Consider the following 25619-nt stretch of genomic DNA (forward strand, 5'->3'; position numbering starts at 1 on the left):
GTCGGGGTAGTTGGCGCGGGGTATAAACGTGGCACTTTGCGGACTGCTCGAAGGGTCGGTTTCCCACGTCGCCGAGGCAAACAAGCCCGCGGTCTGTGTCGAACTGGGTCGGCGCTCCGAAACTTCTATCTCGCCCCCTCTGCCTCCCCCCCCCCCCTCTTAATAGAGAGGGTTGTCTCAAGGCAGCGCGGCGTTATGCTGCAGAGCGTGATGTCGTGAATGCGATTCCGATGACCCTGGTGGTCGCTTTCTGGTGGAGGCGAAATCCAAAATAGAAGAGAAGAGGGGGCGGGGGAACGTGCAACGAGCTTTAGACACGCTTTTTAAGAACCCAAGCTGGTAGAAATAAATGATGATGACAATGATGATTGAGTTGGCGCCAGGGCCACATGTGGCCAAAGAGTGCCGAGGCTACTTCAATCCTTAGCCCTCAAATTCGACTCTATACTAGCTGGACGACGAACATCGTCCGTCACTCAATAGGAAGGTAAACTTTTTTCGTTAGGAATTGTTCGAAGTTTCTTGGCGTTCCGTTGTCTCAGCTGGCAGACGTGGCTAGAAGGTTGCAACCCCACCCTAGGCAGCGACTCGCAGAAAGGAGGCCGGCCCTCCAATGCACGCGCGTATGCACACGGCACACGTAACGATCAGTTACTCGGCTGCACGGGGGCTTTAAGAGCGATCGAGTTGTCTCCAGGAACAAGGAGTGCGGTTTCTGCTCGTTAATTGGCGGGGCTCCGTAAGGTGCGCATGAATTAAGGATTTCGCTCACCGCCGCGGCTTACACATGGAAACTGGAAGAAAAAAGAAGTGTTCTCTTTGTTCAGAGATTGGTGAAAAAAGACAGCAACAAGTACATTCGAAATTTAAAAAGTAGGTGTCAGAATTTGACTTGTAATTCCGTGCAACGAATCAACTCACTCAGCTGGCTAAGCGCCAACTCACGGTGCAACTTTCTTTCTGCGTACTACGCGAAATTGTGAATTACATCATCTTTCGAATTTGCGAGTGTATATTGTAGGTGGCGGAAAAAAAACTTCTCGGGTTTCTCGTAATCGTCTGACAGCGGCTGCCGCTGTCGGACGATTGAAGCTGGCTGCCGAACAGTGAACAGCTGAACAGTGAAGCTGGCTGCCGATATGGTGGCCTGCGGCCGACCGCTTGGCGCGTGGTGTTATTGGCGAACGCAAAATGAGACGACGCAGACCATTACATCATTGCGTGTCCAACTGTGTCAAAAGAACTCTGTGACGAGTGCGCGTAGGTTTCATTTTCATTCAAAGCGATTTGAGCAACCATTCGCCCGGTTTCTTTTCACCGACTACGCAAACATAACACGCGTACCTTTCACCGGCGGGGCCGCGTCATATGAACTTCCTCGTCTTGCTCCAGGGGCGCGCTCACCCGCTGGCCTTTTCCCTTCTCCGCGGCATTTCCACAAAAAGAATGCCGCGGCCCCGCAAAGACGTGGCCAAAAAAAAAGAAACCGTTCCTCTCCGCATCCCCTCTCTGGCCGTTTTCTCGACACGCCGAAACAGCGCCGCAAGTCGCCGTCCGCCTCCCGTCAGCAGCGACGTGTACGTACGTACAACTCGAGGGGTGAGGAGTCACGGTCGAACGGCTTTCCCGGTTCGCGGCCCTCCCTTCCTGCTGGAGCGACGGGCTCGCCTGCTGGGGCTGTAGAACGTCGGGCAAGAGCAGCTGCCGTTGCAGAGAGCGGTGTCATCTCTCGAGGTGGGCCGGTGTGACCCGCGCGAGTCGTCGATTTTGTGACGGCGAACAACGGGTTTCGGGTGTTCGATTGCACGCGGTGCGTGTTCAGCGACACCGGCGTCGACTACTGTGCGTCCTGCAACATGAAGCGTTGTTCCGAGGGTGGATGACCGGGTAGCGCGTGCATTGTAGCGTCGACCGACACGGCGGTTGCACGATGAAGCGCAAATACGTGTGAGTCCCGGTCGTTCTCCTACCTTTGGTGTTCCTTTGTTGACCCTGCCTTCGTTGTTATCTTCTGTTAGTCAGCCAGTGTATTAGACGAGTGCTCATTCCACGTGGTATACGGTTAGTCTTTGGCGATAGGGGAAAGCGAATTGCAGAGGCGGTTTGCATCGTGTATATTCTGGCTTTACAGTAAGGAAGGAGCCCGAGGGCACGGGATCAAATCCCGGCCGCGGCGGCCGCATTTATATGGGAGCTAAATGCAAGAAAACGCATATGTACCGTGCATTGGGTGCACGTAAGAGAACCACATGTGGTCAAAATTCATCCGGAGTCCCGGATGAATTTGACCACCATCATTTTTTATCATATCATATGGTATCGGCACATATAACCCCAGAATTTGATTGCCATAACGAGTGTATATGCTTGAAGGAACGCGGATGAACACTATACGACCTGAAGAATCGTTCTTCATTTTATATCTCGGGCTCACCGCACATGTGAAAAAAAAAAAACATCGCAATTCCTATGGCAGGGGGTCGAATGCAGAGACCAGGCGCCGGAAATGCTCACTGAAAAGTGCACAGATGTGCAACATCCTTCAGACACTTTACGTCCAGCTCCCTCCCCCAGTCGGCCTTGAACGTGTTCCTTTGTCCTTCATTCCGTAATTTATGGCATCGTACTGGCCGTGACCACAGACAGGAAACAAATCGATGGCAACCTACACGGCTTAGAACGAAAATAGCGACAGTTGTGGATCACCCGCTTATCTTATTGCCACCTACGCGGTCTTCCCTGCCTCGAAGGCGTCAACGACAAAAAAAAAAAAAAGGCCTAACTCTTGTCGTTCGCGTCGTGTAATGTATCGTCGTCGTTCGCGCCGGCCACACACACACAACCGCGCAGATCAGCGCGAATCGGCGCTGACGGGGATCCGCGCCCCCCTTCGCAGCGTGAACACGGACGGCTTCACGGCGCTCGACGTGGCCGTGCTGACGGGCGAGGCGTCGCTGGCCCGGCTGCTGCAGTCCCGCGGCGCCAGCGAGAGCCCCCGGTTCCCGACGGCCGAGGCCCGGGCCACCCAGCTGTCAGCGCTGCTGCGCGAGGCCCACCGGTGCGTCGACGACCTGGCCGGCTGCGTCGCCTCCGCGTCGGCCAACCAGGGGAGCCTGTCCAACGCGCTGCTCAAGGTACGTACGTGCGTGTACTGACAGCGCAAGCCTGCCCGAGCCGGGTGATTGGCGTGCTTGGAGGCTTGGCAGGTCTTGGGACGAAGCTCGGGGAACGGAGAATAACGGGTGCTTAACGTTAGGAGAAACGAAAATGGCAGGGTTGATTAGAGGGCACAAGGGTACATGCAGCTGATATTGACGTGGAGAGGGAGAACGTTAAGCTGGGCAGGTCATGCGATCCGCAGGGCAGTTGACCGGTGGTCTTTTAGTTATGCGTGTCAAGAGAAGTGCAGTCGAGGACGGCACATAATTAGATGGTGTGATGAAGTTGGCAAATTTGAAGCACAGCATGGGAGTCGGATGATGCACGACTGTGGTATTTGGAGATCGCACGCAGGCTCTCCGCCATGTAGCGCACATGCAATAGATTGATGATGGTGGCACGTATTGCCGTTAATGGAACACCAGAATATAGGAGAAGTAGCCGGCGGCAGCAACGGTGAGAGCAGTATAAAATGACACTTGGCATAGAATGCCTTTGAGTTTGCAGTTCTGTGTAGGGTTTGGCTGTTCATGGTCTGTTTGCTTCTGCTAAACTGCACGTCACCAGATGGCGCCATCGTACGCCGCCGCTCATTACCGCATGTCCGGTATTTCGTGAAATCAAAGTTCACGCAAGTTGTACAGTAATGCATGCCTTAAATTCGAACACAGAAGAGTCACTTCAAAGGAGGCAAAAATAATTGGAGCCCTTTGTCCATCGGCACCCATGCCCCAGCGCATGGCATCAGAGATTCGCACGCACGGTTTTGAAAGCCCGCGCGTGCACACAGATTCCAGAGGCCATGCTCCAAGGCTTCTGAGTGTACATGTGTAGTGTACAGAAGCTTTAGGCACTCTTCAAAAATTGTGTACCTATCGCGTGCATGACGTTCTAAACTTTTTGAAAGGTGTGTCGTGCTTAAGGAGCTCAACACATTAATTCCGTTCTATATGTGCGTGCTGCAGGAGAAGGAGCGCCAACTGAGCCTATGGAAAAGGCGCCTGGAGCTCATCTCGGAGATGAAGGCCGGTTTCGACGAGCTCCGTAAGCTTACGCTTTTTGGCTATCAGTCGCGTTCGTCTTCGATTGTCTCAGTGTCAGTGCGAACGTCCGTGGCATCGCCTGCTCAGTTTTCTGTTCGTTAACGAACGGACTGTGCCCGTGGCCTCTGCAGGGCCTCCGGACCCGCCCAGTCGGGTGACGCTCGAAGTGGTGGGAACCCAGTCGCTACGGGTGCGCATTTCCGAGCCGCCGTTGGCCGCGGTGCAAGCCAGGGCCTTCGTCACCAAATACAGAGGTAAGTGCTCTCGTCGCCTTCTTATGTGAGGTCCTTGGTCTGCGCCACACTGCGTGCCATTATTTCCGCGCAGTGTGAGCAGTTGCTTGTGACTGTGGAAAAATTCCAGTCGAAAGTGATTGTCACTCAATGTTGCAAACAAGGAAAATCAAAAGAAAAATATTCTTTTTATTTTGGTATTCGTCGTAGTCACTTGTGCGTACATGTTCTTGAAATGTTACCCGCCGTGGTTGCTCAGTGGCTACGGTGTTGGGCTACTGAGCACGAGGTCGCGGGATCGAATCCCGGCCACGGCGGCCGCATTTCGATGGGGGAGAAATGCGAAAACACCCGTGTACTTAGATTTAGGTGCACGTTAAAGAACGCCAGGTGGTCGAAATTTCCGGAGTCCTCCACTGCGGCGTGCCTCATAATCAGAAAGTGGTTTTGGCACGTAAAACCCCAAATATTATTATTATTGTTCTTGAAATGTTCAAGTTAAAGGAACAGGCCACGTATGTAGTTTCGATTATTATTGCGATAGCAACTAGATGGACACTAGAGGCGCATTTATGCCGTCGCCGTCGCCGTGAGGTCCCGTGTAAAGTTCAAGGGGGTTAACATCATAGCCGCGCCGTATGCTGTATTTGCGAGTGAAAGCATGCTAGGGTGAGCCGACGAACGCGGCTCAATGTCGCGTGCGCAAGCGAGGAAGACGGAGGGCGGAAGCGCGCCTCTTCTGTCCCTGGCGAGGCACGGGGTGAGGCGAGGGAGAGTGCGTTCTGCTCCAGCGGCTGCTTCTTTACGGCGCGGCCGTGCGGGCGCCGTATCCTGAAAACGATCTGCGATGTTTGCAGAGTACGCGTAGTGCCGGTAGCTTCGTATGCACTGTGCTATCGGCGTTTCATTCGCGTTGAAATGACAGATGCACGGAGGTCAATTCGGTCGCTGCCGCGGTTCCTAACTCCAGGGTTTTCACCGCGCGTTTCCGCGCTCATAGCGAGATGTGTTCATATTTACCTGTGCGCGCGTGACGCCGTGCTTGTCAATCTAGTAAGCGGAAATTTGTAAGTTTATGCGATCGATTGAACTACTATCTTCGCATAGTTATCTAATCGTTTGCCATCGCAATCGGTGCTTCGCCTAGCGACACTTTATTTCAAATTTAAAATCATGTAGAAAACCGAAATTTTACCTAGGAGAAATAATGACGCTCCTGAATATTTAGCTGGCTATTGCAACTTGGTGTTTCATTTGCTACCCTTCAAATTTAGCGGTAGGTTGCAGAGGGCGAAATCGGGAGTCTCTCGGAAACTCTGTGTCTAAGCACCAAATGGGCCTTACAGATGCGCGCGCGAGCTGCACAGTAAAAAAAAAAGTATTCACAGTGCGTCAAGTGTGACGCAGTGAGCGAAGAGCGTGCTGGCTTAGATAAACAGCTTTTCTCCCCGCTTGTGTGCAGTGGAATGGTGCGACCGCGAGGACTTCGCCCTCGGCGTGGGCTCAAAGGAGCTGACCGACGTCCAGTTCCTGGAGTACGTCATCCGGGACCTGGAGAAAGGCACGCCCTACTTCGTACGCGTGGCTGCCGGCAACGCCAAGGGCTTCAGCACGTACCAAACCTCGTGGCCACCCTGCGCCAGGCCATCGAGTAAGGATGTGTGCAAGCTATAGGACTGCGACAAACGTGACCACCGGATAGTTTGTTACTCACGATGAGCAATTTTCTGCTCACTTTATGTCCCATCGAACCTCAGCGCTTCCTGAAACGCGCGCTCCAAATCTTGGGCTTTAATGCCGTTGTGTAGCACAGTACAACAATCGAGGAACTGTGCTACGTCCCACTACTTGTAGGTTAGTTGGTCCAGAGTCGTTATGTCGTAGAAGGTCGCGAAACGATATAGAGGGACGCACATTCATATCGTAAGAAAACGTGACCTTCCCCTTGACACTCTTTCATTTAATGTGGTTACGTCATATCGTTTCGCATCCTTTTACGCCATAAGTACTGCGTTGGCGCCGATATAGCTCACGAAATGTGTACAACATTATCCACTGTTCACGGGAAGAGCTACCTAGTAATGAAATCGATACAAGTGGATAATATTTTACATTTTCATTATAACGCAGTGACTGATGTGACCCACTGGATGTATGCTTATAAAACATTCGTCTGTTTGCCTTTATGCAATGCTTTATAGAGATAATCGACAGAATAATAATAGTTTTAGCTTGCCCGGTATTCCGGTAAATACAGGCAGATTCTGCGTTTTATCGGCGGGGCGGAAATGCAAACGTGAGTGGCCTCTGTGGTGCAACAAGCTGCTGGCAAAATGCTCAGCCAGACGAACACCGCTAATATTGCAGTTACGAAGCGTATTTTGCTTTGATGCTGTTGTAATGTTTCGGCACCACCAAATCCATCCAACAAAGCCAATGTTACGCCATCGCCAAAAAGTTATACCAGCAGCGAAGTAGAAGCTCCGCGATAGAAGCTCGGCGTTTGTGTGATTGAGGTATTCGCCACTAGGTGGCTGCGCAGTGCAGGTCGTTCACGTTGGCGCCTCCGCTCATCCGGTAGAACGCCCAGTCAACTTACGTTTAACGGGACGCACTAAAACTCACCTATCAAGTATGCGTTCCGTTTAACGATAAATTATGCTGTGCAGACGCTGAACAGGTTAACACGTTTCGAAGACTATTGTAGTCTATAGCGCGCAAAGTGTCGCACGTGGACGCGCGTTCGATAACAGGCTCGCTTGCGGCGCTCCCAGGTTGGCGCGACGTGGAGGACTGCTCGCCGCGGTGGACGGGCCGCATCGACAGGCTCGACTCGCTCTTCCTGCAAGTCATGGAGTCGAGGCCCCTGCACGGGTGCTCCGAGCTGCCGAAGATCAACCCGTCCTCAGGCATGGGCTCTGCGACGGCCTTCGGAGGGTCCGGAGAGCTGTACGACGTCACGCCCATGCAGCAGGTGCGTTCGCAGTTCACTTCCGGGCATACCCAACTGCTTCCGGAGCTAGAGCGCTTCTATAGAGACCGCTATCCTGTTCCTTCAGAAGAAGAAAAAAATCGTCTCATCTTTATTTCGTCTTACTCAAGTTGTTGCGCTGACAGATCGTGAAAAAAACAAACAAATCTCCCGTGTTTCGCCTATTTTGCTGAAAGGTCCCGACCGTCGGCTGTACGAGTTCGTTTTCTATACCGCTTTTTCATGTGGCATGTATACGCTGAATGATAGCAGTTTGGCAAGTGAGCGCGTTATTCTGAGGGTAAACACGGTTAAAGCATATACACAATAAAGGGTTTCGTTTGCCGCGTCTGTATTGTATGTGGCCCTGTGGGAACCGCTGCTGGTCCATTTACTCGGTTTCCTTGCACAACGAAAAGAACTTCACTGCGGCTGCCACAGTGAAGAAAGTTCGACTCACATTCGGTGGAACGCTGTTTACTACTAGCGCTCACTTGCCATAGCACGCGCTTGCCGAGCCCTGGCTTGCTGACACGGCGATTGATTTCCGTCTGAAGGGCGTCGATGACATTTCGCGCGCCATTTGTGCAGTAGCGCAAGCATCTGCAGGGAGGAACCACGCCTTATAATACACAATATATAGTGTCCTTTACTTTTGCCTTCAAGGTTTGTTCAGAGGTTTTCGTTGTGCGGGGAAGCTAGCTAGTTACATTGAAACGGCGGATGAGGAGACGGGAAATGCTAAAGAGACGGTTCCAAGGCTTTACGGCGTATACGGTCAGAACTGCCGCGTAACATCGCGCCCGTGGTCTTTGCAGAGGCGGCAAATGCGCAAGAGCATTCGTCAGCTGTTTGCGGCGGCGCCCAAGTTCCAGCGCACGCTGAAGCGGGGCGTGTACCTGGCGTGCCTGTTCTACAACGAGGACCGCATCCTGGTCACCACCGAGGAGACGCTACCCATTTTGGAGGTGGACGACTGCTACCCAGCCTCTTTCCAGACTGACTTCCACTGGCTCATGAAGGCAAGATGACCGGCATTCTCTGTGCACCTGGCTCTGGAGCTCGTTATATAGTCATTGCACTTTGAATCGTAGGTAGTCTTGCTTTGGAGTAGTAGTATAAATGTTTTTAAAAAATTTGTCGAGGATGGTGGGTTTCTCAACCCTTCAGTCTACGGCCTCGCTGGGGATGCAGTTGCATCAGCAGACATTGACGATCAGGCTGCTGGGCTCTGTGAATGGTAATTTGCGCGCCCTCTCGATCAGGTTAGGTTGCACCAAAGACACGAAATTTTAGGCGCTTTTTATGAGACGCGCAAAAAAGCTCCGCATAGACGCAAACACACGCTGTACCTCTCGACGCGTCATGTTGCGTTCATTTCACGATCGATTCTCCTGCGAAAAAATGAATATAGCATTTGGTCTGGCACGCTGGGTTCTCTGTTTCGAGTGGCTAGCACGGTCACGTAACGGTCATTTCTTGCCCTGACTTTTGCTTGGAGATAGAACAGCGCGTTGCCGAAGTTCTTGCGGTTAGCGTATATCCTGACCATTGCTCTGCGATTTACGTCGTTCAGGTTGCGTGCACGTGGGACGATGTGAAGACGCTCCGGCTGGACATGGAGAAGAGTCACAGCTCGTCGAACGTGCACTTTCGCAGCAAGCTGCTGCAGACCGTCGAACAAATGCAGGTGAGGCGCGAGCTGCAGGCATTCCCAACACGTTCTCACGATTCTCCCTGCTCACCGTGAGGAGAAGCCGTTAAATTTAGCGCTACCGCGTTCCCTGTGCAAAGTGATTCAGAGCTTTGCGTACGACTCCGCGTGATTCCCGCGTAGCCTGCACCTGTCGCGCTAAAGCCCACCCCCCCACCCCCCCCCCCCTCTTCGTTTTCTGCGCGCAGTCTGCGCTGGGCGTACAAGACCTGGGCCAGGTCTACTACAAGCCGCTGCGAGACTACGAGGGCACGGCGGTCGTGTGCGTGGTCAAGTACGTGAGCGAGCCGAAGACGGTCAGCGCGCTGTCGGTGCGCTGGATACCCCTGGCCAAGATCCAGCGACGCATGCCCAGCGTCAGCGACGGCGGGGAGCTGCCATCGGCCGCCGAGATGCTGGTCTCTTCCATACAGGTGCGTCGAACGCTTGTCCCTGAGCGCTGCGCTGCAGGGGTTGTCCGGCCACGAGCCGTCGCGCGTGTCTTGCTGAAGGTCGCGAGCACTCTATACAGGTGTGAAATTGCCCGTTCCTTTATACGCTAATTGCAGGGATGCATGTTTCGATGCCCATTTTAAAGGGAGTCGTAATGCGACTAGAGTGTACTATATAGATGTTCTAGTTGAGTGTACTGCTGTTACCTTGACTATGGTAAGGAGTATACATGACCGTAACTCTAAGCAGACATAACGCTAAACAGTCACAACACTAAACAGTCACAAAGCCAAAGCGAAAGGAAGACTTAACTAGTATACCTGCCTACCGGTTGGTGGAAAACCTCGAGTGGAGATGGATTAGATGGAAGGCCACAGCCTTATATTGCGTAGTTCCTACCGCTGACGCCATTTGCCAAGTGTCTCGTTTAAGAGTACCCTACAAAGTAACAGTGGCTAACAGTGGCATTCGAGAGCATAGTTGATCTCGCCGCACGCTTTTCTCCCCTCTCTGCTTAGTCATTTTTTTACTTTGTTCAGTTTTTGTAGGGTAGCAAACCGGATGCTAAATGTCACTCCTGGCATTTTTCCGATTTGTTTTAATTTTTCGTCTTAAGCTTCGTTCCTGTCACTGCTTGAGGGTCGAAAGCCAAGTTGCTTAGTTTCGGCTGTTTCTTAAACATAGCAGCACGTCAGGTGTAATCAGTCTGCCGCCCTCCTCCTCCCCAATTGCTTTCCCCATGCGTGTGGGCGGCTATAAACGTTGGACGAATTCTCGATTTCTTTAAAGAGCTTTCTTCCTTGGGGGTTTCCTGGCTGCTGAGCAACAACGCTTTGTATGAAACCGCTGACATGGAGGACGCACTCTGCGTTGCAGGAGATGATGACGTACAACCAGACGAGCAGCAAGCCCCTGCCGCGGGGCCTCTACCTGGGATACCTGAAACTCAAGAGCTCCATGGACCTTATCAGCATCCTAGTGCCGTACCGGAACCCGAACGTCCTACCCCACTGCCGCATCAGGGACAACCCACACGTCTCACGGTACGGGCCTTTAACTCGCACCGATTGGGACTTCAATTCCGTTATCTCGGGGAAGATTTGGTTGTCTGTACCACCCTGAAGAAATCGGCTGATGGTGTCTGCACTAGAATACGTATCTCCAAGTACATAACTTCTGGGGTGGTTTGCATGTTTTCACATGTTACGTACAGACTTGAAATTGGGAATAAACTCACCCGCTGTCCTGTTCGGCTGCTTTTCATGGCAAGCTTTTCGCGTAATATAAATAACACAGGACAATCGAATATTAAAAAAAAATGAATATCGACGGTAATGCTATTAGCATGCGAGCAATCTGTGATCTATGCCGTGATCGAGGTCGCACCTAAGCGCCGTCGCCCTGCGGTTTAATAGCAAAGCTAACAGCGCGCGCACCTTCTTCGCAGCGAGGAGTGGCAGTGGCTGAAGAGCCTCGGCGACCTGACCCACCATTCGCCGCAGTCCGGCGACGAGCTTCGGCCCGAGGGCGCTTCTTCGGTGGCGCCGGACGCCGGCGGCGAGTCGTCGTCCGAGCGCAGGCCGCAGCCCGACGAGTCGCAGCTGCGCTTCCAGCGGGCCGTCTCGGCGGCCGCCAGGAGCCTCTTCGCGCAGCTGGAGGTGCCGCCCGAGCTCTACGACGCGCACAGGTTCGTTGTCGCCCCACTGGCCTTGCAAGACTCGCGAGACGCCTACGTTACGCATACGCTACGGGTGCCCCCTTTTTCGTAAACTCACCCGTGCGTTTCGCACGTTATACAAAGCTGTTGAAGGCTGGATTAGCTCGGAGACGCTGGTGAATACGGTGCTTATACCGAGTAGGGAAATCGCCTGATGTTCGGGATACTGCGGTTCTCTCGAGTGCAAGAATCATTTCACGTTTCTGCCAGTAAAAGACGTGTATCTCGTTGAACTATTTTGTTGCGATAGAAACTATATGTACTATCCTGGCAAATTTTCGCCGTTGTCGTGATGTTCCATGCAAAGTCCAATTGCGAGGGGATAACGTGCCGTATGCTGTGGGTGCAAGAGAAAGCATGCGAGGCTGAGCTGAGAAGGATGGTGGCTTGACGCCCGCCGTCTTACCGCACGCCCAATCTTAGAGATCACGTGCTCAAGCTCGCGCACACGGAGGAGGGTCAGGGAAGCGCGCTTCTCCTGCTCTAGCCCGGCCGTGGCATACGCGGTACGCACGCTCTATGTCGAAGGTAATCTGGGGCGAGCCGAGATGGCTGGTGGCTGCGTGTGCGCTGACTTCCTGCGCGTCTGGTGTTGGAGGACGCATAATCTCAAGTGTTGGAGACGTTTTGAAGTGAGACGCAGCACAAAGCGTTGGACCCGCGCTGTCGGCGCTCTTCAGGCCAGCTTTTTGACAGCGAGCGTTCGTGGTCATCGAGTGAGATCCATCCAGTAAGGGAATATAGTCCAAAAGGACTTCTTCTTGGGCAAGTTCGTGCTTAGATTATCCTGGTATACTAGATTGCGACGCGAAATACATGTCGTGAAAAGAGACGGCCGCTTCACTGTCTTCTATTGTCTGTCCCTTTTCACGAAATGTATTTCGCGTCACAATCTAGTACACCTAGGTAATAGTAAGGGAATGCTTACTGCAAGGTACACTGGTCGATAAAACTACGAACTAATACTTTGCTATCGCTATCAATGCTTTGCCTTTTGGGCTAAATTGCGACTGTTGTAGCCTTCGCCGCTGCCGAAGCCTAGTATAAGACAGAAACGTAAAAACGTCTTCCGTGCAAGGCCATAATCTTGTGATGACATCAGCATAGAAAGCAGGCTTTATTCAGGTAACTATATATATATATATATATATATATATATATATATATATATATATATATATATATATATATATATATATATATATATATAATATGCCATATTACATCGCTTTCCTCTTCCTTCATTTAGACGAGCGTCCGCGTGCGCACAGCGTCGTGGTGTACACCATGACAACAGGAAACGTTTGTCGCGTCGCTTCGAAGGTAACACGACCCAAATCGGCCGGCCCGTCTTTGTTCGCAGGTTGTACGACGCCGAGGTGGTGGAGTTGGCGGAAGGGGTGAGCTTCCTGCTGGTGCTTCCGGCGGTGGAGAGCGTGTGCTCGGTGCCCGGCCAGCGGGACGAGCTCACCTCGCGCGCCGACTGCCTCGCCCTGCCGGTGCAGGTGTTCGAGGTGGTGCACCTGGGCACCTACCAGGCGCCCCTGATCGCCCGATACGCGCGCGTCTCGGCCATGCTCGAGACGGACACGGTGCTCGCGCAGCACGCCAACCGAGAGGTACGTGTGCGCCGCCACTGTACGGGTCTATTCGATTCAGCCAAGCTTCTTTGCACCTATTTACGGTGCACTGCACTTAGACCCTCGATTCCCCGAGGTGCAGCGGTGCACCCTGCACCCCCGTGCTCGATTGAACACGGGGTGCAAGGCAAGGTGCCGCTGCACCCTTGAACCTTGCAGCCAGTGGGTGCAGTCCAGCACGCCATAACTAGCACCCCCTGCACCCTTTTCTCTATGGTGCCGTGCACCTTTTTCTGAATCGAACAAACCTTACGACTCGTCTTTTGCACTGCCCCAGCGCAAAGCGTTTCTAAACGCTTCTTTCGAGCCCGTACGTCGCTTCTGGGACGGAGTTGGGTATCGGAGTTGGGATGATCAGGAACTGCTAACGGCTTGCGAAGCTGCAGAACGAAGCGACAGTCGAAGCGATAGTCATTCGCATCCTGCCGAAGCAGAAAGCGCTCAGTAGTTGTATTTCTAAATGCAAATGGATGCCGCTTGCGGATGTTAAGAGTTGCTTGAATTAATAAAGACAAGGCGCAGAAGACCAGGACTCAAGAAGAAGAACACAAACGACAGCACCGGCGCCACTCACAACAGTCGTCCTGTCGTTTGTGTTCTCCTTCTTGAGTCCTGGTCTTCTGCGCCTTGCCTTTATTAATTCAAGCATGAACCAACTAGCCCAAGCAAGAGCTTTACTTAAGAGTTGCGCCGCGTCTATAGGCGCGATGGCGCATCCAGGGAAGCCGCGCAGTGCAAGCCTGTGGCGCTTTAGAACAATTGAGAGGAAGAGATAGGGAGGCAGGGAGAGAACCTTTAAGGAGTGCGAAGGAACTGACTAGTGTACAACTCGAAGAATTGCATAGTAGCCCCTAGCGGACACCTGCGCCCGCTTCGCTCATACTTAATGCGAGATACTGCATACTTTCCATAGACGTTGTGCTAGCCCATATAATCTGCGCTTTTGTTTTTGCATCGCACTTTCTAAATATTCCCGCTTTTCACTTGAACAGGCTTTCTCGGCGCCCGAAGTGGCTGCAGCTCGGAGCCGGCTCACGCAGCTGCAGGACTTCCAGGCCCAGCTGGAACAGACGTGGCGCGGCATGCGCTGGATCATGGACGCCCTCTCGTTCGCGCGCGACCGCTCGCTCAACGGGGGCCTCCCCATGAGCGCCGTGTGGACGACGCCCGGCTCGACGGCGCCCTCTCCCACGTCGACGAGCCCCACGCGGCGGCGCCAGACGCAGCCGTCCATCGTGCCTCCTTCGACGGTGTCCGCGCAGGCGCGGCGTGCCTCCCGCGTCGACGATCTCATCGACGCCAAGCTCTTCCTCACGGTGGGCGGTGTCAACGCCTCGGGAGGGTCGGGCGGCGCGTCCGTGGAGATCAGGCGCTGCGCGTCTGCATCTCGGTTGGTGCTGGAAAGGCCGCAGGACGACATGGACGACATCGAGGAGACGTCCTCGACCGAGGGGCGCGACGGTCCCACTGGCAACGTGTCGTTCGACGTCAACGACGAAGACGAATATGACGAGGAGAGCGCGGAAGACACCGTGATGCCCACGGCGGCGCTGGCGCCCAGTGTCCTCAGGGTGTACGCCGCGTACGAGTCGGGTCTCCCGCCTGGCACTAGCATCAAGCTCCACGTCACGCCCGAGACGACAGCCCGAGAAGTGGTCGAGCTCGTCGTGAGGCAGCTCAACACCGCCGTGGTCGCCAAGGGGAGGACGGGCCCGCTGTACGGTGACGAGAGGCTCGCGGACTTCTGCCTCGTCGCGGTAGTGGGTTCGCGCGAGCGCTGTCTGAGCGCGGATTTCCAGCCGCTGAGCCTGCAGAATCCTTGGACGAAGGGCAGGTTGTTTGTGAGGTTACGGAACTCGGAAGAAATGTAGTGCACCCGCTCGACGGACCTTGCAGCGACAGTGGGAGCACATGAAGTGCGCGTGTGCAGCTGTCACCTCTTGACTACCAAGAGCCAAGGACGTGGTTCCCGCAGGGCCACCTTCTCAGATGTGACATTGACTGCTGGCAGCTAATGTTTGCCTGTGACAGTCACTAGGCTGAACTGGAGCACCACATGTGCACAAAGTGCAGGGACATTGCACAAGGCTGTAGTGAAAATGATGATGACTGCAAAGTGTGTTGGTGCCACAGCAGATTTGTGTCAGTGTATGTCTAGACTGGAGGGCTTGGCAGCACGGCTTTCTGTTAGGGAGGACACAAAGCACTTCAGAAGGCTTAAATTCAAGCCAAACACTTGAGCAGTGAGTTGTGAAGTTCGCAAGGGCGACTCCTAATTTCATGGGTTTACAATGTAGTTAAAAGTCAAAGAAAGCCAGCATGTCTCTGAGCACACCCTTGGACAATGGGAAGTTCAGTGTCACATTGGTGGATATTTTGGGACGTTTGGTTTGAGTTGTCGCTCCTAATTTATTTCAAAGTATGTACGGATCCTCAGTGGTGCTGGGCGCCATGTTGTTTTCCTCTAATTTATTTTGATTGTTGTCATTCTGTGCTTGTTGTAAGTGTCATTGTTGTATCCCTTTCTGGTGTGAGACAGGCTGCCACAAAAGAGGCTATGACAAATGAGCTCATGTGATAGACGATTGTTGATTGTTCTGAAAAGTTTCGTATGCCCTCAGAACTTGCTGATTTTAGGTCACATAGACAAAACAGTGAGCTTCAAATAATGAAACACACTTGACATGGCAGACTCAGTGGCTGGGCAAGCAGCTTGAGCTGGGGTCTGGCTTTGGAAGTTTTCTCTATAACTTGCGCAGGTCAATAGCTGTAGTTGGTAATGTAGAACCTGAATAATAGGCATATTAAGCAGGGAGCAAAGCAAATCGCAACACAAGCAGTTCAAAGTTAGTGGGACATGTATATCTCACAGTGTGAAAGTATAAGATCTGCAGAGAACACTTAGAGGTGCCTTAGTCGAAGTACTGTGCATGGCTTCATGAATATCACAAGGCCAATTCAAAGTGCTGCTGTACCATTGCCTGAAAGTGTGTACATTGTCTCACTATGGCAGTATTACCTCCGTAATAATTTTCTGAGCTGCATAACTTCTAATGAAATTATCTAAGATAACATCAAAGATATGGCTCGGAATAAAAAATGTTATTGTCTGTGCCACTTCCCAACATTTCCATTAAACTCAAGATGAAGTTCATGTGGGCTTGGCTTCTCAAGCAGCTCTAAAGCTACAAATTTTTGCGCAGATGTGTTGAACATCGTACAACTTGAAGTGCATAATCTCGCACCCAGAAAATTATGGTAATTAAATTCACTTTTCTGTTTCATGACTAAGGGAGAGCTTATAGAAGGTTGCTTCATTACATGTGAAAGGCAGTGGTCAGAAACACATTGCACACAGTATGTGACATGTTCAAGTTCAGTGCCTCCAGTGCATGAAACTGTTTGATGTGACATAGTAAACAATAGCTACGCAAATACATTGTCGCGAGAGCAGAAAAAGATTATTCTTGTGCTAGGAAGCTTTAAATAGAAAGCATCTGAGCATACAATATTGAGGTAGCTTTGGCTGCCTGGACCAGTGTAAGTTCGATCCAAGGCCCATTTTCTCTGCAAGGGTTTCTACTGCCCCAAAGCAGTGTGGATATGAGTGGTACACCAAAACATTGCTAGCACCCATGCAAAATTTACATGCCATGCTATTGCTGGTAGGAGTTGCAGAGTATGCACTAGTTACTGCATCTGCTCTGAATTATGGAGCTAAAGGTATGTGTGATAATTTGTGGTGGCAGCAGTACTCCAAAAGGCATACTAAAGAAAACTACAGTTAAAACTCGATCACGAAACCCTATATTGCAAAGTTTCCTATATAACAAAGAAATTTCCATTCCCCGGCAAATACCTATAAGGTTCCATGTTGTCGTCAACCCGAATGAAAGAAACTATAGCTTGCATTAAATCCGATTTAACGATGGTTTTCCAGAAATTAGTAAAAAAAAGCTGAGTTTTATGTAATTTTGATGCAGATAGGTTTTTCTTCGAGCGTGCACTCCAACGCTATCGTGTTAAAACACCTACGCATCCTAGTCACGGCCCTAGCTTTATTTTGACGAGGCTGCACGCCGCACCCATGCACAGAACAATGGGCTCAACAGTCTAGCGTTCTTTCGTACCAGAATGCGCTAGGGGCGGCGGTATTTGGGTCCCCTCGCGGACTATACACGGGCAGGCATGGGTTAGCGGCAAATACAATGCTGCGGTACATTTTGGGTGTCGCTAAGTTACAATTTTAGATTTCGGAAGACCGAAAAATCTTACTCGATATTGCGAACTTCCTGATTTAACGAAATGATTGGAGCGTGGTCGTCACTTCGCTAAATCGCCTTTCAAATGTATCGCGTTATATTCGCAAATTACACTTCAGGGGCACTAGGCATGTCAGCCTGATTATGATCTAAAGCCTCTCCAAGCCAAGAAACATTCTAAACTAAGGTGTGTGCGAAAACCATGTTAAGTAGCTCGGCAGGGCAGACGGTAGATGTTAGCTCGGGTGGAATCCAGTGAAAGAAGAGTCTGAAGTGAAGTAACCGAGACAGGCATTGAAATGGAACTGAATGTCGAATTCCCACACCTCTTTGCCATAGTGAGACAAATTTTTATAGTGGCTGCTGGAAGCTGTTGAACTGCTTGTCGATAAAAAAGGATTACACTGCATCTAAAATTAATGAAGGGCTCAGCCTGGAAAAATGCTTGGAAATTTTTTCGCATGATGGCAGATGAACTACGAGGATAAATTGAAATGTACAGAAAGAAAGTTGCTTGAAACACCTGTTACATACATTTGCATTGGAATGCATTGCGCAAAAATTCTGTATCCGGTTTCTAAGTTTGGCATAGTCCTAAGTTTACATTTTGGAGCATGAGTTAGCTTACCATTATAAATGCAGGAAAACCTGCACACACGAGTATGTATTTCAGTCGTTTTCAAGTATTTCATATTTGAACTTATGCTGTTAGTACAGCGATGCATTCAAATCTTTGACAACACACCACTAGGGCAACAATTTGGGTGAAAAATTCAAAATGGGAAAGTTCAAGCTCAATTTCTTTGCTTAGAAATTGGGTCTTTTGCTGCAGACACAGAAAATTCTTGATAAGAGTCGAGGGAAAGCGATATCTTCTGCTGCAAATTCTGAAACTATCTCGATGAAGGAAAATGCCTTAACTATTGTGCAGCAAATTCGGAGCCAATCTGGCCACAACAGAAAGGGAGCAAAGTACTGGCCAAGCACAGTGTTGCTTAGCTTGGCCGATTTGACTATAACTGACGTGTGCAGCGAGACATGGCTAATAGCCGCCAAAGAGAGATCCAAGCACAGTCCTGAATATATGCTCTACCAGCCTAATTTCTTCTTTTTAGTATCCCTACCGATTGTTGTAAGCCACACTTGAGCATAGTTGGTCCAGATGTGAGGAGCTGGACAAAATAGAGAAGGCAGATGAGTGTAAATGTGGCAGCCATAGTCAGTGTGTCTTGTGATATGATGTCTATTTCCTAGGCTGCGGTAATCGTGTTTCTGTGCCTGCAGTTGTAAATTTCTCTCTCCATAGATTCCCGAAGCAAGGCACCCTGCTTCATGCACTTTCCCATGTTTGGTGTTTAGAAGCAAAACACTTGTATGTTATTGGCTTTGTGTTTTTCCCTTACTGGTACCAACTAGGACCTAAGAAAAAAAGATTAAATTGCACCCAGATATATGATAAACTGGATCAGGTAGCAGCTGTTGCAAGCACCGTAACTGCAGCTGGTTTTGATGCGTCTCATAAAGTGCACGTGAAATGGGTATAGAACCTTGTGTTGTTACTTAGTATGCTGCATGCTGAGTGATGCACAATTCAATCAAACCTTGCTGCAACTGCAAAAAAGAAACTGATTTTCTGCTAGCAATGTACATTGAATGCAGCTAATAACTTCACACGGTTAGTTGCAAATGAATCAGATGTCTGATTTACACTTAGTTAAAGAAAACATTTATAACAAAAACTTTCTTAGTGATGAGGTCATGAGCAATGCATCACTTACAATAGGCCTTATGTGTAGCAGTCCTCTTTGCAGGACACTGCATTAATCTAAAATGACATCTTTCAGTAGGCCAACAGGAGCACCGAAAAGTGGTAAAGTACTACTGTAGTGGCGCGGAGGTCTGCGCCAAGCCCTCGTGAGCATTTTACGAGTTCTGCATGCTCCTCTTCACCCACTGGAAATCATCTTTGAGTGGGCAGCATGAGCGACCAGTTCCAGAGTTCATTATGCTAATCCATCCAAACCATATATTGCTTTCATAACACTGCTTCAATACAACAGTGCAGTTCTATACCCAGTTCATTAGGGAAACAACAGCAATATTAGTTTCTTTGGAATATTGGTTTGGCTTATCACAGTCTCTACTGGAGAAAACACACAACCTGTTTGCATGTATTGTTGTTGGGTAGCTTGAGAGGCCAGCATTAGTAATTTCTAAGGCTTAAAAATAAATTGTTACACTACACCAAATTTGGAGTACTTATTCCCAGAAAAGTGGAAATGCTGAATTTTGTAACCAGCTGCAGCAAACTTTGACCCTCTTGGTGCATGTCAGTCCTTGTGCAATGTTATATATATTCTTGTTGCAACTGTTTGTGTTGGATGAAATATGTTCCAATACTGTTGAAAGCACAACATGTATATAAATGTTCTGTTCTTTTCCATACATGTGACTGTTTCAGTGTGACTTATTTTTTCTGGTTGTGGCCAAGCTTTCGCACCAATGTGATACCCTGCCTTTTCATATAAGGGCTGCGAATGTACCATATGACAACATCACAACATTACAGCACACAATCATCTTTTTTTGTCACTCTTGCATCCGTCTATACAGTGTGGCAAAGGTAGTCTGCAGGCAGTTTAGGTTCCTTGTGGTACGAAGATTAAGGTGCTGACGTGCACTTTCAGAGAAATGCGCTTTGTGCCCTTCATTATAAGGTATGTTTCTCAAAATTGGGGAAAAGGGTGGTATTAAAATTTAAGTGCTCGTATGAGGTCAATAGAAGAGGCACACTCTTTACTATTCATTGAGCCTTGATGGTTTAGAAATCATAGGGAACAATGGGAGGCATAACATCAGTTTCATGGGAAAGATACAAAGGTTGCGGCTAATAGGTACCTCCTAACTGCCCAAAATGTTGCTGCCTTCATCGGTTTCAAATTTTTGGTCATGTACAGTGTCGGCGAGTGAAAACGCCTGGAAACAATCCAACTGACTGAGATTGTTCCGAGATGTGCTGAGTATGGTTGTAAATTCCACGGTTTCAGGTATATTTTCTTCTTACGGGTAATGTCCTACACAGCTTTACCACTCGTCTTGGATAATGTCTGTGACTGAAACTCTTGAAGAGGATCTTGCTGATGTCGTGGTAGTTTCTGATGGCATTTGCAACTTACAGAGAGCCCTGGTCTTACAATGTTTACCGGGTGGTCATAGATGTTTTTTCCCTCCTCAATGCTAGTGATGTTAGCGTGCTCTGACAGCAGAAGTGTGTCATTGTGAAGGACTATTTCAAGAACAGTTGAAGCAGATGCCTGGCCAAAGCCCTGATTTGAAGATTTAAGAGGTTCCATGGTGTAAAGATGCCACTTGACGACTGTATTTTCTAGTAGAACGCTTTGCAATGAGAAATAAGTTTTAATATGATTTGTATAAACCCCAATTTAAGAAGAAAATTTGGGAGAAAGATGCCACTGCTTAAAAACGGAGTGTGCTGCTTATAGGAATATCCAAGCCAGGTTTCAAAGGAACTCTGAAAATATGCACCAAGCATGAATCAAACAAATTGCATCATAATATTAAGGGCTTGCAGTTTTACATACAAAGATAACAAGTAGGCTTGGAGACTGGCATCAGAAATTTAGACATACATAAAAAAATTACTGCAATATGCCCCAGTTTACCTCATATGTGGTGGCATCAGTAAAACTGATGTTCCACATCCGTGCCATGAGTGGCATTGGCTAGCATTCCCCGAGTTGGATCTTTTACAGATATGTAAGTTACACAGAGTGTGGATGTGGGAACAGCCACTGCTGTAGCACTATTGGTAGTGCAACGCAAGCATAATGTGGAAGTTGTCAGTTTGACTGCCACTGAGACAAGTTGTTTTTTGTGCAGTTATTTTTACTTTATTTTACTTTCTTGTGCACTTTATTTTTCTTTGTCATTGCTACACTTCAATTTAAAACACTAAGAATAATTTTCCTTCTGCATTCCTTGGCATCATGCAGCTGTGACCATATATAATTAAAGGTTCGTTTGTCATGGTGCATGTGTCATGAAGTACAGCGCATCCGAGAATGGGGTAGCACTGAAAAGTAGCAATGCACCTCTTAAAGAAATGGAGCCAAGGGCTGTCAGTGCGTTGCATTAGGAAGAGAAATTTCTGCTTTAGCTGGAAACACAACGTGGAGGTACAGTTGTCATTTGAACAGGCAAGAAAAACATGACAGTAACCTGGACATACATGCTTAGGCACTGAAGGGCTGAGCATGTCTGAACTGTTTTGGATTGTCAGTATTGATTTGCCAGCAAAATGGTCTGTGCACCACCTGGGGACTTCTTTAACACGTGATTGGCACATCCATTCTGGTTGAATGAAAATAGCTCCATCGCCACTGCTATATTGAAGATTTAGGTAATCTTCAAAATGTTTGTTGTGGGGCGGCAGCAGGGTAGCATTACAGCACCTTTCACTGCACATAGACGAAGTTCTCAAACACCGTCAAAGCACTTGTTGAGCAGACAATGTTTCACATTATGATCACAGGCGAAAAAATTTAAAATAAATGCATAACTTTGCCAGTGCTTGCTATATTTTAACATCATATGCCAAAGATGCTTATTGCCCAACCTGTATAATACACATATGGTTACCTTGAATTAACACAATTTCAAGATGTCAATGGTATGTTTTGTAGCTTGGATGATAATATCCATTTTCATTAGGCACATTCACCATCACTTCAAATGCTTCGAGAGTGTGACAGACATAAGGACTGGTAATTATGAAGACACTGATAAGTCAACAGTATTGCAAAGGTGACCTTAAGCTTTGTGGTAAACAGTTTTTTAGTTATCTGTCATGAAATATGAGATTGAGATTAAACTGGAAGCTGAGGAATTGTGTCAGTTCTGTATCCTGCAAGGATTAGCATAGCAGTGTTCATCCTTTACACTGAGCTCAGATATTATGATAGGGCCAGTTTATGTATTTGTTAAAGCTGTTGAAACATGAAAATAAAGTGCATTTTGGCCACAAGGACGTAGGCACTTTTGAAAAATGAGAATTTTTCAAAATCAATAAGTGCGGCATCTTCCACCTCGATGTAGTTTAGAGCACGCTATTCTCCACTAACCGATATGCAAGTGAGATAGCAGAGTGCTCACCCAATTTTGAGACAGGTCCTCTGGTGGATTAAACAGTGAAATTTACTGCATGCAAGCTGCTGCAAACAATGTGCACCTTAAAAAGGCTGGTTTCATCATCATGTGCTGACTGCGATGTGCATCAGGTGGAAAATAACTGTCACACTGCTGAGACAGCACAGATTTTAATGCAAATTTATTTGCAAAGGCAAAAGCACTTGTAACTTGAATCGGCTAAATGCTTGCATATTGTTACACAACATATGATAGTTTTAAACTGGAATAATAATGTTAAGGTAACAATAAAGCAAGAAAACATTCTGTAAACAACACAAAACTGTAACACAGCTACCAACTGAGGTATATGGAAAATATTTCGATACTACGCACCCTGCAATTGTAAATGGGTGTAGAGGCTTGACATGGGGCGTGCAGAAAGCAAATAAAAAGGCAACTGAAATGTGCGCCTACACTATCAAAGAATAAAAGTACGCTTCTGGCTTCACCTGAGGTATGCAACAACAAAACTGTGACTCTTCAAATCTGTAAAATTCGTCATCGCGTGCTAGCTGTCTTAGAAAGAATGACAGGCAGCAAAGGTGACAACTGGCCGAAGCCGACGAGGAAAAGCGACGTAGAGCGACTGTACGAGTATCACGCCTGTGCGAAACGAGATAACAAACTTAACCTACTGACCAGTGCGCATGACACCGGTGGAGAATCATTCAAAACACTCGCTTGTTGGGCTGGTGGAACCGGGCTACGCAGCGCCCGGCTACACCACGATGGCACATAGTAAATTAGAGTAGTTACGCGCAAGCAGTGTTCGCTTCTCATACCTGCGTGGTAATGCTTCGTCAGCAACAAACTTCGAACGGCACCTGATCATTAACTGGGCGTGCTGACTGCGAGTGGGCGTGCATAGGAAGAAATCAATACGGCGCGTAACTTCTCTAATCGTCGTAGTCGTAGCCAAACAGGCCAGTCATGACACCCTGCATGACAATATCCGGAAGTGAGTCACTGCTGGATGTGTCCAAATAGGGGTCTTTGGGGAAACCCAGGACAGGCTGGTGCAACGGTTTGAACTCCTGGTCATCACTCTCCACAGAACCGTTGCTCGCCGCGGGCGAGAGTGGCGTAGGCACTTCGAGGAACGACAGCAGCTGCGACGAGAGGGCCGGAATGCGGACCAAGTCTTGGAGGTAGCGCTCGAGCGCCGCGCGTCGCTGTTCCAGGAGCTTGGGGTTGAGACCCCGGAGACGCTTAGGGGGAAACCCCGAGGGCGCCTGGCTTCCGAGCATGCGCTTAACTTTTTTGTGGAGGGCATGGAACGTGCTGTACCTGCGCTCCAGCCGGTGACAGACGCCCGACACGGTCACATCGACGCAGTACACGACGTGTTGACGCCCGTTCGGGGCGTCCACTGGGCGGTAAGAGGGCACGAACACACGGATCATTGTCAGGTTAATTCCAGTCCTTGTCACCACGACATGTTAACGAAAGATGCAATGGTTATGAAGCACAGCACGAACGTGCTTACGTTTACGTCGCTTGCAGTCAGACAACAGTCCGAAAGACGCCTGGGCTGCGCCATATCGTCAGCACCCATTGAGACAGCTTTGAGAAAGAAAACCACGAAGACAAGGAAAGGTGCTACGCGGCAATCTCGGAACCCATATTTTACCGCTGAACTGCTTTCAATTTTTGTTGACAGATGGCAGGTGCGTCTTCTTGCGTAGAAATGAGTTTTGTTTTCACTTTCGGCACAGCATGACGTCCGCAGAGGTGACATCACCCTAAAGCGTTCTACCCGCTTGCGAAATGTTTCCTTTGTTTTTATGGAATTGTTGGCCGAGGAGGCTGCAGAAAACTAAGCTGTTAAACGATGGTGAAAATATCCTCAGGCAGCCGTGTTTCAGAAAACGTGCATGCAATCCGAACATACGGAAATTGGTTTCATCCGGTTCAATCGTTTTTATTGCTCGGCGATCATGAAGGATTAAATTAAATCAAGGTGCGGTGGACAACCACCTATCAGGTAAAATGCTCGATAGACGAGAAAAGAAAACATGGTCAATAGGTTCCAATCAAGTAAACATTCACCTTGCGCATCTCACAAGTTGGTGGCGCCATCTTGTGAACAAAACTGTAACATTGCACACTAGGTTGCAGTTTCAGTGTGGAGAGGGCGCAGTTGCCGGTATGTTGATGTGTTTTCCCTGTTTTCCCCTCTTTTCATGCAGGAAAAACTGAATTGCGGGGCAGCGAGGGACAGTTACGCACATATAAACAAGACGTCCAGGTTGTTATGAACGTATTATGTGACATTTGGCTAAAGATGCATAGAGCAAACAAACCTAAAACCACGTCAATTTCCTCCACCATTAATGACGGTTTTCGCTGTTGATGGCCAATGCATTAAACCCCAGGCGTGCTCTTGCATTTCCTACCAGCTTCATAGAGGAAATGCTTTTGAACCGTCTAGTGTTATCAACTTCCCGCATAACGTAAACGCTGTTCAATACACCACTTTCTTATGTGAATAAAATGAGAATGAGATCAAATGAATAGCGCCACCAAACTTGTATGTAACGCCTGTTATCGCTGCCTTTCGTAGAGTTGGTCACAAACTACTTGCGCTCTGTCAAAACTCCTTTGCAGAGCACCTCACTCACGAAAAACCGTCAGTCGTACCTGCAGCATCAATATCTCACTGCAGCGCCCAGAAACATACGAAACTCACGAAAGGGGAAAGAAGTGTTCATCTTCATCCATTGACTGTAGGACAAGGCTGTACCAAGGAAACCCACGTGGGTTCCTCGAATAGACAGCTTTGCAGTTGAAGAAAAAATTCGAACCAGGGTGAATATTCATGCTAGTGCGATACGGAGAAACCCGTGGGGATTTCCTTTGTAGCTTTGTGCTACAGTCATGTGGGTGACAATTTTTCCATTTCGTGAACTTTCCTCCACCTTGCGGGTTTCCGCACAACTGATTTGCCATGTAAAAAGCTTGACATCTGTTGACATCATCGACTTGACATCAGATTCAAGTCGCCCACCCGATTACCCGAAACTATATGCGGTACCTCGTCATGAGCTGGGTCCGAAACCAACCGCCGCACACGGTGGTTATGTCACACTGGGTGTAGGCCACTCATCGGCCAACCAGTTTCACGCGAACTTGAGTTACTGGGCACGTGCCACTGGCGATGTACATCTCTTCAACTGAAACTCTTTGAAGCCAACTTGGGTCACCGGGTATATGTTACTGGGCACTGCTCTTCATTTAACC

General features: G+C 49.2%; 2 protein-coding genes across 5 annotated transcripts in view; one reads left to right on the forward strand and one right to left on the reverse strand.

Annotated features, from left to right (window-relative positions):
- The window catches only part of wake (wide awake), a 505847-nt gene extending 486949 nt beyond the window's left edge, over window positions 1-18898 (forward strand). For all 4 annotated transcript variants that reach the window (XM_065456373.2, XM_065456366.2, XM_065456347.1 and 1 more), the window contains 12 exons: window positions 2897-3134; window positions 4125-4203; window positions 4334-4456; window positions 5898-6086; window positions 7210-7409; window positions 8225-8428; window positions 8983-9096; window positions 9309-9533; window positions 10429-10595; window positions 11000-11239; window positions 12633-12888; window positions 13902-18898. In XM_065456373.2, coding sequence (XP_065312445.2) covers window positions 2897-3134; window positions 4125-4203; window positions 4334-4456; window positions 5898-6086; window positions 7210-7409; window positions 8225-8428; window positions 8983-9096; window positions 9309-9533; window positions 10429-10595; window positions 11000-11239; window positions 12633-12888; window positions 13902-14780 — 2914 coding nt within the window. In that variant the 3' untranslated portion in view covers window positions 14781-18898. The remainder of the gene's footprint in view (window positions 1-2896; window positions 3135-4124; window positions 4204-4333; window positions 4457-5897; window positions 6087-7209; window positions 7410-8224; window positions 8429-8982; window positions 9097-9308; window positions 9534-10428; window positions 10596-10999; window positions 11240-12632; window positions 12889-13901) is intronic.
- A 3590-nt stretch (window positions 18899-22488) lies between these two features.
- Window positions 22489-23954, reverse strand: LOC135921962 (sorting nexin-24-like). The gene has a single exon (XM_065456382.1). It carries the CDS (start codon window positions 23780-23782, stop codon window positions 23276-23278), a length of 507 nt encoding a protein of 168 aa, XP_065312454.1. The 5' UTR covers window positions 23783-23954; the 3' UTR covers window positions 22489-23275.
- Between the last annotated feature and the right edge of the window lie 1665 nt (window positions 23955-25619).

Source organism: Dermacentor albipictus, chromosome 8, assembly GCF_038994185.2.
Source record: "Dermacentor albipictus isolate Rhodes 1998 colony chromosome 8, USDA_Dalb.pri_finalv2, whole genome shotgun sequence".
Taxonomy (NCBI): Eukaryota; Metazoa; Arthropoda; class Arachnida; order Ixodida; family Ixodidae; genus Dermacentor; species Dermacentor albipictus.